We start from the raw sequence: 12,938 nt of genomic DNA on the forward strand, positions 1-12,938 counted from the left end.
TTGATAACATTTGTTAATCAGAAAAGATACTACCAGACTTCTGGCTTTTTGTCCCTTGTTTTTTTATAGGTTATAGAGAAAACAAGAAACAGTGGAAGGAAAGGGAGGGAATTGTATTAATTCTTATAATAAACAGGTAAAGAGCTTAAAAAGCTGTATGAGGAGCATATTATAGACTTCCCCCAGAAAAAAGTTGCTACAATACAGCTATGAATGCAGGGCTGAAATCTTTCAGCTCAGCTATGAGACTCATTTGGTGTCTTTTGGCAGTTACATTATAGTTCCCTTATCTTTAAAATTAACATAAAATTTGTCTATTTTAAAGATACTAAAAAGGCTAATGAAGACCCTTCATAGGGTGACCGAGAGTCCTTCCATGAATGTTCCCTCAATTCTGCCACAGTTCTGCAGCTCATCTGCAGCCAAGTCAATTAACTTGTGGTTCATCTGCAATGCAAAAATAAGTGTGCAAGAATATTTCTGCAGAGTACTATATTGGTACCCTGGAGCAGGCAGCTTCCCAATGGCACAAATTTCCATCTCATCTTTTCTCTTCAATTCCCCTTCTCCATATCAGGTACTCGTAGCTTATCATTATTTTATCAACCTTTCATCAACTTTAGTGCCACATGCTGTAAAAACAACTCTATTGAGTTAAGGGCAATGCCTGTTTGTACCCTGCCTTATTAACTCAGTTTGAAAGAATGATTCTGAGATTTTGGACAGTAAACCCAGAAGTAGCTTAAACTAGGATTAAATATAGGATTATTTCAGGATTTGGGGAAAGTATTTGTCTATTTATATTTACAGTAACTCTGGTATTGGACACAATATGCCAAAACTTAGCATTCTTGAGAAAGCTTTAATGTTGAGAAAAGGTGGGGGGTGGAAGAGAAGATGATGACCAATAGTAACTCAGTTGCAGTCGTGAAGGGAATGTTGTTGGAAAATCTAAAATATCAGGCTATGGATAAATCACGGAAGAAAATCTATCAGTGTGGTGAACAACTGATTGATGGCACAACAGTCCTTAGAACAAATTCTATTCTATTATATACATATAATATAGCAGAATACTAAAAAGTAATTTCCCTTCATTATTCTCTCAATGGTCAGTATAATATCCTTTACATTATTAATTCAAATACTTGGTCATTCCTCAATATTATTTATCCAATTCTTTTCCATTACTATTTGTAGAGATGCCCTGAGCCGAATTAAAATCAAGGGTTCAAGCTTATAAAAAAATCACATTGAACAAATTTCCCCGAATTGAGTGGAACTTCTGGATATATTAACAAAGGGTTGTACTGCATTCCTATATGTTACAATTTGAATAAGGCTCATTGGACCAGAGTAATTCCAAGTAAATGAGTATTTACTCATTGGGTTAGAAGTCATTTTCAAGCCTTAATAATCAAAATGGTATTCAAAGAATTAACAGTTCATTGTTTTGCTACCACTCCCTATCACCAAGATATTTGATGATAAAGTTATACTTGTCTGGGATGACTCATTGAAAATGTCAATAAGAATGGTGTATGTGTGTATGTGTAAGAAAGATATGTTATTTACCCTACCAGCAATGTACTGATGAATAGTTTAAGAAGATGAAAATGCTGTTTTATTCACATTGACCAGGAAAAGAAAAATGTTTTATGTTACAAATTCTATTTGTACCTATGTCTATACATCTGGTTTATAGATTTCTAATTATTTAAAAAGCGTTTCATATTTTCTAATACCGTTCTACCATGTTGCAAGCTGAAGCAAGTTTTCTCCTTAGATCACTTGCCTGCATTTTATTCTGTGCCTGCAAAATATTGAAAATACACATCCCAGCTTTGTTAGCAAAAAAAATAGCTTTAAACAATATGTATCCTGCAATTTAAAAAAAAATCTGAGTCATTTATGCCTCCAGAGTTCATGTTTTTTAAGACTGCCCAAAATAAGGACTTTCCAATCTTCAGGAGATCACAGCATTAGTTATAATAACTTTGCAACTAACAGCTGGCTATCTCTACTACCATACCACTTTTGCCAGTATACCTGTACACTTCTGTAGAGAAAAGCAGTTCATTAGATATGAATACTTTTAACAGAGCCATCTTTTTTATGTCTATAAAATATTGTTGGAAGAAAAATCCATCTGGTTCAGTTCCAAGCTGGAAGAAAGAAACTGGAAACAATATGGAAAGTTGGTTTATTGAACAGAATCACAAAGACAATGTGCAGTTCTGGGTCAGCTGAACAAATGGCTGAATGAGTGGATGGATCTTTATAGGTTTCTGTGACTTTGAAGTTTGAACTGTTCTGGGGGTAGTGCAATGAAGGGGCTCGTGTTCTGAAAGGGCAATTCCCATCATGGCTAATGGCTTTCATCCTGTGTTGGATCTTGGGTGAGGGGCTGCTTTCTAATCCTATCATTCTGCCTTTGTTAGTTGTGCTGCAAGGAGTTTCAAAATATCCTATCTTAAATGGATTGCCAAATCTGCATTTCTAAAAACTGCTCTCCTCAATTTCTGCTTGGGGGCAGGGAGACTGGGTTTTTTCCATTTCTCCTTTAGGGGAAATGTTCTTATCCTGCCTTTTTTAATATTTCCCAAAATATTTTATTCTTTTGCAGTAGGGCAGTTAGGGTTCCCGCAATATATTTGCTTTAAGATCCTCTTTCATACTATGCAACCCTAACTGTCACAAAAACGCACTAATGAAATATATTGAGAAGTTTGCCCTCTTTCATCAATGCAAGTCTTTCACATACATTAAAAGTCTGCAGGAATTTAATCTTCATAATACATTCAAGAAGAAAATTGTGGTTTTGGGGATATAAAGTGTTATTGTAAAGAAGCTTTTAGATTGCACAGGTAAATTTATCCATTAACAGGGGATTAGCCATATTTTAGTGACAGATACGAGCCCATTTGAATTGCTATGCTGCGGAAGTGGAGATGTTTTCAGATACAAATATTGTACCTTCCTTTGCCATCTCAAGTTTTTTAGAAGTCTCTGGGGTACAAGAAGCATGCACAATCATTTTGCCTAACACTCTGAAAAGATTATGCCGGTTTACAAAAGCTAAACTCAACGGACAATATTCTTACTCAATAAAAAGTTGCCATATATGAAAACACACAGAAAGGGTTTTGAGTTTGTTGTCCTTGCTCTCTATCTGAATTTCAAGCAATATTCAACACTATAATATGGAAAATTAAATGGAATGTTTATATCCTAACTTATCAATAGTAAGTACAAGCTAATTAAAAAACGATCAAAGGTTTTGCAGAATAATGCCATTATTATCTATGGATTCCCTCTGTCAAAAAGAACAGGAACTCACTCTGCGTGTCACAGTTGGATCCCGCTGAGCTTTAGAGATCAAGTGTCCAAGAAGAGTGTTGGTTCTGAGGAAATGTAAACGAATATTTGTGGCTTTAGTAAAATCTCTAAGTATGGAAGAATGGCTGAAATCATTTGCTCCTGGACGGCCATTTACCAAGGATATCACAATCTGATTCAAAAAAGAGAGATGGATACATCAATAGTAACTGCTTTATTTTCAATATTTTTAAAAATTGTTAAGAATACATCTATAAATGATTTTAGCATTCATCTTATGTTTTAATCTTTCTCTCCACCCATCTTATGTTGACTTTCCCGTTAGTAACCCATTTTTGGGGTTGAACATGTGGAATTTTAAAGGTATGTTGGCTTACATTTGAGAGGGCTTGTCCATTCTCAAATAGTTAATTGGATGAAGTGTAAGTTCTTTAAAAAGTCAGGTGGTACTTGAACAGAGCTTGAAAGAAACCCTTGTAAATTGTCAAGTTACGTCTTTTCATATTTTCAAACTTTGATGAAATATTGGTTAAGTTCACACTTCATGATAAACTAAAGGACGATTAACATCCTTAACATTGATTGCTCATCTGACTAGAACAAAAATTGAGTAAATAATATGTTCAAAAGAATTGACTATGATTATTACAAATATCAGTAATAGGAATCTGTACATTATTAGAGGATTGAATACTGTTAACACTGTGTATTTATTTCCTGCTGTAGCATGAAGAGTCAAGAAATACATAAATAAGCAGAAAAAGTTCTTTTAATCAAAGGCTTTTTATAGCAAAAAGAATATACACAATGTTCTTATGGAACTTCCCCATCAGCAAGAACAGGTTCAGAGTTCTTTTGAACAACAGGTCATTGTAGTATACTAATAAATTCTGCTAACTCAGAATTCAGTTCACGGAACATTTTTATGAGCAAACTGGAAACTTTATTCATACCAGTAAAATGTTATTGGTTTAAGAAAACCGACTGATATGGGAAACAAGTCTATCTTTATATTGATGCTCCTAATTCCAAACTAAGGTATTTGTTTCATCTTGGTTTGGTGGTTATGTAAAAATAACGGTGTATAAAAAAGAAAATAATAGCCTCAAAATGAATAGTCAGTAGTGTAACTTAGAATAGCCTAGAGAAGTGTTTTGCAACCTTGGTGACTTTAAGATTTGTGGACTTCAACTCCCATATTGGGCTGTGGAATTCTGGGAGTTGAAGTCCACACATCTTAAAGTTGTCAAGATTGAGAAACACTGGATTAGAGAAACAAGAAAGGATATCTGGAAGAAGGAGTTATCTTCAAAGTGGGCTTTTCCTTAAATCAAACTATTACTGAATCCAACTCACAGTAAAGTAGGAAAAGTGGATAAAATGAATAAGGCAGCAAATGTAACCCCAGATATGAGAAGGAATATTCACAGATAATGACAAACCAAGTTCCTAGAATTTATTATGCTAGAAGTATTAAAAGAATACATGCAATAACATTTGAACAATGGCAGAATGGCAAGCATTAGAATACTGATGACTTCAGCTTACCTCTCCATTTTCTAAAGGCACTATCCGAGAATATTCTGTTGTGCAAATGACATCATTATCTTTCCTGAGAGGACTGTTAGCTTCCTTTCTGAAACGTTCCCAGCAGCCTGCTTTAGAATCTAATTTTTAAAAAAGAAAGTCGCTTTTAGTTCAGTCTCTGGTATTTTTAATTGTTTCTTCTAGTCTTGATAATAAGATTTATAAGTAAGACACATGATATCACCAAAGCACAAGAGCTCATGCTGGAGCAGCTTTGGCATCTGAAATCCTCCTCCTTGCTCTTAGGTTCTCCAAAGTGTATGGGCATTCTCACAAAGTTGTGTCAAAGTATTATTGACTTACTACAATATTAATGTTTAATGAATTTTAATCAGGGAACAGAATGAAGAAAAAGGAAGGTAAACAGTAACCTATATAGAATCCACACTAGTTCTGAAGAGAATGAAGCCACCTTATGAATTCTTTTAAACAGTAACGAAAACTTTGGGTTATCATAGGCATGAGCCACAATGTATCTTGGTCCCACTACTATTACCTGACTTTATTGTTTACCTTAACTATGAATTAGGGAACAGCATTTTAGACTCATTCTGTGTACAATTCAGCATGGCTAACTCTATAAAATTCAATTCGCTTGAATTCTTTTCTTTTTCTTTTTGAAGAAAAAAGTACTATAAACATTCAAAGAGCTGTGGTTCATACTCACAGGCAAAATATTGCCATGGTGCATATGTTCTTCCGAAGTCTATTGATTTCTCTAATACCCACAAATCTGGACGAGGAGAATTTGCAAATTTGATGAGGACATAGGCCACATGGAACAACTGGTAATAAAATATATAAAAGAACATTAGAATATACCTGACAGCACTATGATACTATATAGTAGAATGAGTAAGCTAAGTTTTTTTATTGATAGTGAGCTGGCATCCATTTCTAGGTGTCCTATGTACTTTTAGGGGAATCATTAACATTTTTGGAGGAATTATTAACATAAGATTAATACTGTCCTGGGCACAGTGATTTGAATGCAGTAGCCGCCCTGAGTCTCTAGGGAGTGGGCGGCATACACATCCTAATAAAGTCAAAGTCAAAATATTGCAGACTAACTCTGCCAACAGTCTAGAGTTTGATCTTGATGGGCTTGTGGTTGACCTAGCCTTTCATCCTTCTGAGGTCAGTAAAATTAGTAGTCAGATTGTTGGGAGCAACATGCTGATATTTTAAACTGTTCGGAGAGTTATGGAAAGTGTATGGAGCAGTATATGTCTACGTGCTATTGCTATTACTATTTGATATTATGTATGAATTAGCTAGTGATCATTTTGACATTTAATAATTTAAGGATTGAAAATAATGACATTAGACATGAGAAGTACCTTTGACAGCAACCCCAAGAGATTTTCAAAAATTATTAGCAAATTAATATCTAGTGTGACAACAGAGAAAAGTTATACATGAGTGGAATATACTGTATATTAACTGAATTAAATTATAAGTACATTTAACTAGAAATTAGATGAATTCAAATTTCATTTCATTTCTGATGTGAACCATCCATTTTTAAAATTACAGTACGTCAATCAAAGGTTAATTGTTGGTCTTTGTTAAAAAAACAAAGCCTTTCTATTTATCAATGTAGATCAAGGTTGATCTAGTCAGACTTCGTTGAACAGACTAAAAAAAACAAAGAATTTCAGAGACAATTATAAAAAGTTACTGTTAGATAAATCAATAAAAAGGAGTGTAGGTGGACTTTGTCAATAGAATAATTGCCCTGTGGAAACACTATCCAAAGTATAGTTTAATATTTGAAAGAATTGATTAATCAAACATACTCATTCAAGACAGAAAAGCTTGTTGTTAAAATATCATCCCAAGACATTTTAAAATATTTTGAATTTCTCAACTTAAAATTCCTTTTACTAGATATAGAATAACAGAGTTAGAAGGGACCTTGGAGGTCTTCTTGTCCACTTCAGACAAGTGGTTATCCAACATTATCTTTAAAGCTTCCAGTGTTGGGGCATTCACAACTTCTGGAAGAAAGTTGTTCCACTGATTAATTGTTCTAACTGTTAGGAAACTTCTCCTCAGTTCTAAGTTGCTTCTCTCCTTGATTAGTTTCCACCCATTGCTTCTTGTCCTATCCTCAAGTACTTTGCAGAATATTTTGACTCCCTCTTCTTTGTGGCAGCCCCTGAGATATTGGAACACTGCTATCATGTCATCCTGAGTCCTTCTTTTCATTAAACTAGACATACCCAGTTCCTGCAACTGTTCTTCATATGTTTTAGCCTCCAGTCCCCTCATCATCTTTGTTGATCTTCTCTGCACTCTTTCTAGAGTCTCCACATCTTTTTACATTGTTGTGACCAAAACTGAATGCAGTATTTCAAGTGTGGCCTTACCAAGGCATTATAAAGTAATATATTCCTTCATGTGATCTTTATCCCTCTGTACTAAATCATTGAGATTCAACTGAGAAAAAAATTACATGGAGAAAGAACTGACAAGAAAGGTGATGTGGACTCATATGAATATTTTATTGCCTGTAATCTCAAAATCTTTAAAAGGAGGAAAAAACTCCAGAAAGCATGTTTTGCATGCCAAAGCTCCCAAATTCAATTCCTGGCAAGAAGGATTAGCTAATAAATGATGTGAAAACTCTTTCTTGGCTTAAGGCCTGGAGAACTACTGCCAGTCAAAACAGGTGATTGTGTGATTTTAATGGATTCATAGTTTAATCTAGTATGGGAAAATACCATAAATGTGTATGATTATCTATGCTAAAGCAGAGCAAAGAACTTTTTAACTTGGCTAAGAGGCTTCTATTCTATGTCCACAGTGGACTACCTCTGCCTATAGGAAATCCATAAGCAAGTCATAAAATGCACTCGTTTCCAAGAGTATGACATGGAAAAGCATACTGGTCTTGATGTGGGAAGTAACTACTGAGAATTGTGTCTTCCATTAACGTTTAAAATCCAGTATGTTTACTTTAGTAACCATGCCTTTGGCTGATTCATAAAAAAGTATTATTGATTTTACATGAATTCATGTAATAGTTTATGCATTTTAGTTTTACTTTATATTTGTTCTTTTTTTTCAGTTATTCTACTTTTATCCAACAATTGTATTTTTAAAGTGATCTTAAACATCACTGGTGAGAAAGTTTGAGACAGCAGTATAAGCAGTCTAAACTATCACCACAGTATGGTTGCTAGCCCTCTCTAACTTTGTTACTTTAAGTATATTGTACTACAACTTTACTGATTGTCAGCTGATCTAAGGGGTGGCCAAACTAGCTGAAATGATGGAGACTGAAATTCACACCTTTGGACATCTGACAGGCACCTATATTAGTGAGTCTGCTCTATATCATTTATTCAATAATGTACCCACTGCTGCTGATGAGTGAAAATTGGATAAATGTTTTTAGAGTCTAAAGCTATGTTTCTAAAGCTGAAGAGCCAAGGTGGCGCAGTGGTTAAATGCAGCACTGCAGGCTACTGCTAGATCAGCAGGTCAGCGGTTCAAATCTCACCGGCTCAGGGTTGACTCAGCCTTCCATCCTTCCGAGGTGGGTAAAATGAGGACCCAGATTGATGGGGGCAATATGCTGACTCTCTGTAAACCGCTTAGAGAGGCCTGAAAGGCCTATGAAGCGGTATATAAGTCTACTGCTATTGCTATTGCTATTGCTAAGTTCACTCAATTATAACTTGCTTAAAGATAGTTTATACCACAGATGTCAAACTTGCCGTGTTACATTGTTGTCACGTGACACATCACGGCAGTTTTTCCCTTTGCGGAGCTAGGGTGAACATGACCTGCGCATGAAGCATCCAGCCCAAAGGTGACCAGTTTAACACCCCTGGATTATCCTATAAAATACCATTGGCTGAGTTTTCATAATATACTAATTATATTAAGATGTAAGATGTTGTACAACATTTTTAAAATGTATCACATCAATTTAGGATGTCTTTTTTCCCCCCAGGACAGAAGTATGCAGGAAGACATCCCATTTCCCACTAGAACCATTAGAGAAACTATGGTTATTACTGTGTTTAAAACATGGTACTACCCAGATGAGGAAATAGGATTCTGTGGGATTTTACAGCTTCCTATTTCAAAATAAGTATAGTAGTATTCTTTTGGATATTGTGCTTCTTGATCTTCATTTGCTGCTGCATTCAGGTATTATAATGTCTTATGCTTGCCCTTTTCCCATCTGGGGTCTTCATTAAGACTGGTGTTCTGGTGTTACAATTAAGAAAAAAATCAGTAGTGAGGATGCCAAATGTCAAAATTGCATGTTTCTCTGAGCAAAACATATACCTCCCAAAAGCAAGATATACTGTTAAAAAGGTGAGAAGGCTTAGAAGAATTGGAACATACATACATACATACATACATACATACATACATACATACATACATACATACATCAGCATGTCTCATGCGGCCTTAGCAGTGATATGTTTTTCAATCATTCTATTTCCCAAAAACGTGTCCAAAATATTGTTGGATATGTCATAGTAAACTAAGGGACATTTTATCAGTGCTATACAATAATCAAACATAAAAATGTTTTAATAAAAAAATATTTTCATTTCCAAGGATAAGGTGGGCTACATGTAACTAGGCTCCTGAATCTAGGATATGTTTCAATTCAGTAAAATTACTCTAGAGTAAGCAATTTTTTATCGCACAAGCCTTCAGTTTCACTTGTCTTAAACCTTCTGTCAATTTTCATGATCTTTTGCTTGGAACACTATCATAATCTTGAACTGTTTACTCTTTAACATTAGCCAAATGTATTAAAGTAGGTAAGCCAACTGTGTATTTGATGGTGATGAACCAGTACATCTAGATAGTTTTTACCTTCTAGTCCTTGTTTATTTACTTATTTCTCAAAGTTGTTTAGTCATCTTTCCATAAAATCTTAACAGAGTCAATGTCAAGCCACAGGGAAATCAGAAAATCCAGGCAGTTCAAGTGAATATAAATATTTATTGCCAACTTAAGCACTCTACAAGAATCTGAACTACTACAAAGCAAATTGGAATTCAAGGTGGGCTGAAGTTAGATCTCTTGTGGGCATGAAGGGATTCATGACTCATGACACATTTGACCCCTTCTTCGGGCTCGGCCTGGTCATCTTGTATAGTCAAAGCTATAAACAGAACAGCAATTCTCCCAATGGAAAGGAAAAATAATAGTTTGGGAGGCTTGGATTGGGATTAGGATGTTGGGATTGCTTGGATTATGTCTCCAAAATAGAAATATTTTTGTTGAGTATTTTACCAGAACAGTATAATAAAGAGAATACATATTTAATTTTACACATGTTAAGGGAAGCAAGAATTGTGTTTGCACAGCAATGGAAAAATGAAGAAATCCCAGCAGAGGAAAGTGTCATTAAAAAAATATTAGAATATGCTGAGATGGATAGATTACACTTAAAAGAAAAGAAAAGGAAGAAACAGAATACTTCTTAACATGAGGCTTGCTTTAGCAATGGCTAATTAGCAGAAACAGAGGTTAGAAAGATTAAAAGGATAATTAATTATATACTGAATTTTTTTAAATTGATAAGATAATCGTACTATTACTGTGTGATTAATATTGATATGTAAATTATGACTATAATTATGATTATTTTGTATCTCTACTCAAGACTAATTGTACCCAGACAACATGTTTAAAAATGTATTAATAAAACATATATTTTTTTAAAAAGAATCTGAACTACTACAAAGCAAATTGGAATTCAAGGTGGGCTGAAGTTAGATATCTTGTGGGATTCATGACTCATTACACATTTGACCCCTTCCTTGGGCTCAGCCTGTCCATCTCTTATAGTTAAAGCTATAAACAGAACAGCAATTCTCTCAATGGACAGGAAAAAGAATAGTTTGGGAGGCTTATCTTGTAATATGTTGGGATTGCTTGGATTATGTCTCTAAAATAGAGATGTTATAAACAAATCTACTAGTTTGCTGAATATAAGTATAAGTAATTTTTTCTGCCATTTTTCTCCATCCAGTGGGCCCACTACATAACTCGAAAAACAGCTTTTGAACATTTTCACTGTAGTTCCATTTATGTACCTAGACATAGCTGGTAAGTTTCCCCTCATTCCTATTTCTACAGACTAAACATCCCATGTTCCTTCAGTCTACATTTGTAGGGTGCACCCTCAAATACTTTTGTTGACCTTATTTAACCCCCACCCCCCTTTTCATTTATAATCCACCAGCGATAAGTGACTTATTTGAACCAGGCCACATTTTTGCGGTACTTGTAATACTTGTTAGGGTAATAACATTTCTTCTATTATTTCTAAAACTTGTCATTTTGGAAGCCTGACTGCACACAGTACTTCCCTGTTTTTGTCTATAATGCAGAGAAAAGTAAGGAAGAAAATGCTTTGGAGAAGTTTCCTCATCAGGCAGGCAAGGCTGGACCTGCATGCAGTAGTTAGCAATCCACATCAAAAACTGGGGATGTTTCTTGACCTCTTTAGCTAGCTGCTTACGGGTGCAATGATAAACAACTCAGAAATAATATATTACAACACAGTAAAAGAAGATAATGTAACTTTTTTCAAAATCTTTGCAGTATGTGCAATTTGGGTAAGACACTGATCTGCAAATAAATATTAAAGAAAAATTAAGCAAGGGAAGAAGTTCTTTGAAAAAAACTGGAAACAAGCAGGAACTTGACTTTTCGGAAAGAAAGAGCACCATGGGGTGTGGTTTGATATTCATGGGACACTTTGTAAACAGGAAGGTGTTTCAACTTTCTTCAGTCAGTTAGTTCTTCTGACAAAGGACTTCATGAGGCCACAAGGTCTATTTGTCTCAGCTTGGATATTGAATCAAAAATAATTCTAGCTAGGGAAAAGGATGGGTTTTAGCATTGTAATGTTATTAAAGTAGTTTGCTGTTCTGTATTATGTTAAGAATAGTTAATTATTTCATACATCTTTCTACATACCAGTTTCAGAACTGAAAAGGGTTCTACTGTACAGGAACTACAGGGCATATTTTTTTTGGTAAAAATAATCATCTTATCTGAAATTCCACAGAAGAAATTGTAGACTGAAAATATTTCCCCTAAAAACAGATCTGACAACTGTGACAGAATTAAGAATTATGCAAAACAAGTGGAATGGCTTCATAATTCCTCTCCAGACAAGAAGAAGACCTGAGATCACCCACAAATGCTCCCTATGGTTGTTTCTCCTAAGGAGACTGAATGACAGAATTCAGGAAGACAAGGGAATAGATGTCTTTTTGCATTAATTGCACTACTGTAGATTTGCAATCCCTTTTGTAATCCCTTTCTGAAATTGCTTGTTAACTAGTTTTCAGCTAGTAGGAACCTTTGGATCAACAGGTTTTACAGCACTGGATAATATTCCTTCAATCCATAGTGAAAGAAGTTTTAAATTCAAATTTAAGGCCATGAAACATTCTTTTGGAATAATCTACAAAAGAGGGGATGGGACTTTGATTACAGACTAATGGCCCAGATGAATTTAAAATAAGATTTTGGAACTAATTATAAGAATCCTTCTCATGGGAAAATGTTATTGTCTTGAATTCTCTTTTTTTTTTAAATGATAGGATGTGACTCTAATGGTTGGAGAGTAGAGGGTACCAGAACAAACTATAGATTACAATTAAAGGAGATGAACACTTACATTAATTAATACAGGCTGGAGCAAAACATTTTAACATTGGACATATTGAATGATATTTTTTGAAAGAAAAGAAAGGAGAGGAGAGGGGAGGGGAGAGATGGAGAGGAAGAGGGAAAGAGGGAGGGGGAGAGAGGGAGGGAGATATTTTCAAATTATTTAACCTACAGTAAATTACAAAACTACTGGCCAAATAGTCTACTTATAAAGCTTCTTTAGAAGATGCTTGTAAATTTTTTACCACTTACTCAAGCAGCAGATCCCATGGATTTTAACAGCACAGTCCTGCTTAATTGCTCTAAAAATCAGGATATTTTCTAAGTATTGTATTTAATAT

At 34.7% G+C, this 12,938-nt stretch overlaps 1 protein-coding gene across 2 annotated transcripts in view; it reads right to left on the minus strand.

Annotated features, from left to right (window-relative positions):
• The window catches only part of LAMA3 (laminin subunit alpha 3), a 157,831-nt gene that overhangs the window by 125,212 nt on the left and 19,681 nt on the right, over positions 1-12,938 (minus strand). For both annotated transcript variants that reach the window (XM_087707173.1, XM_087707174.1), the window contains exons 3-5: positions 5,594-5,711; positions 4,888-5,006; positions 3,341-3,511 (exon numbers count right to left, since the gene is read on the minus strand). In XM_087707173.1, coding sequence (XP_087563299.1) covers positions 3,341-3,511; positions 4,888-5,006; positions 5,594-5,711 — 408 coding nt within the window. The remainder of the gene's footprint in view (positions 1-3,340; positions 3,512-4,887; positions 5,007-5,593; positions 5,712-12,938) is intronic.

This window comes from Thamnophis sirtalis, unplaced genomic scaffold (genome assembly GCF_051295495.1).
Source record: "Thamnophis sirtalis isolate CommonGarterSnake01/CBP01778 unplaced genomic scaffold, rThaSir2_p1.2 scaffold_2, whole genome shotgun sequence".
Classification (NCBI taxonomy): domain Eukaryota; kingdom Metazoa; phylum Chordata; class Lepidosauria; order Squamata; family Natricidae; genus Thamnophis; species Thamnophis sirtalis.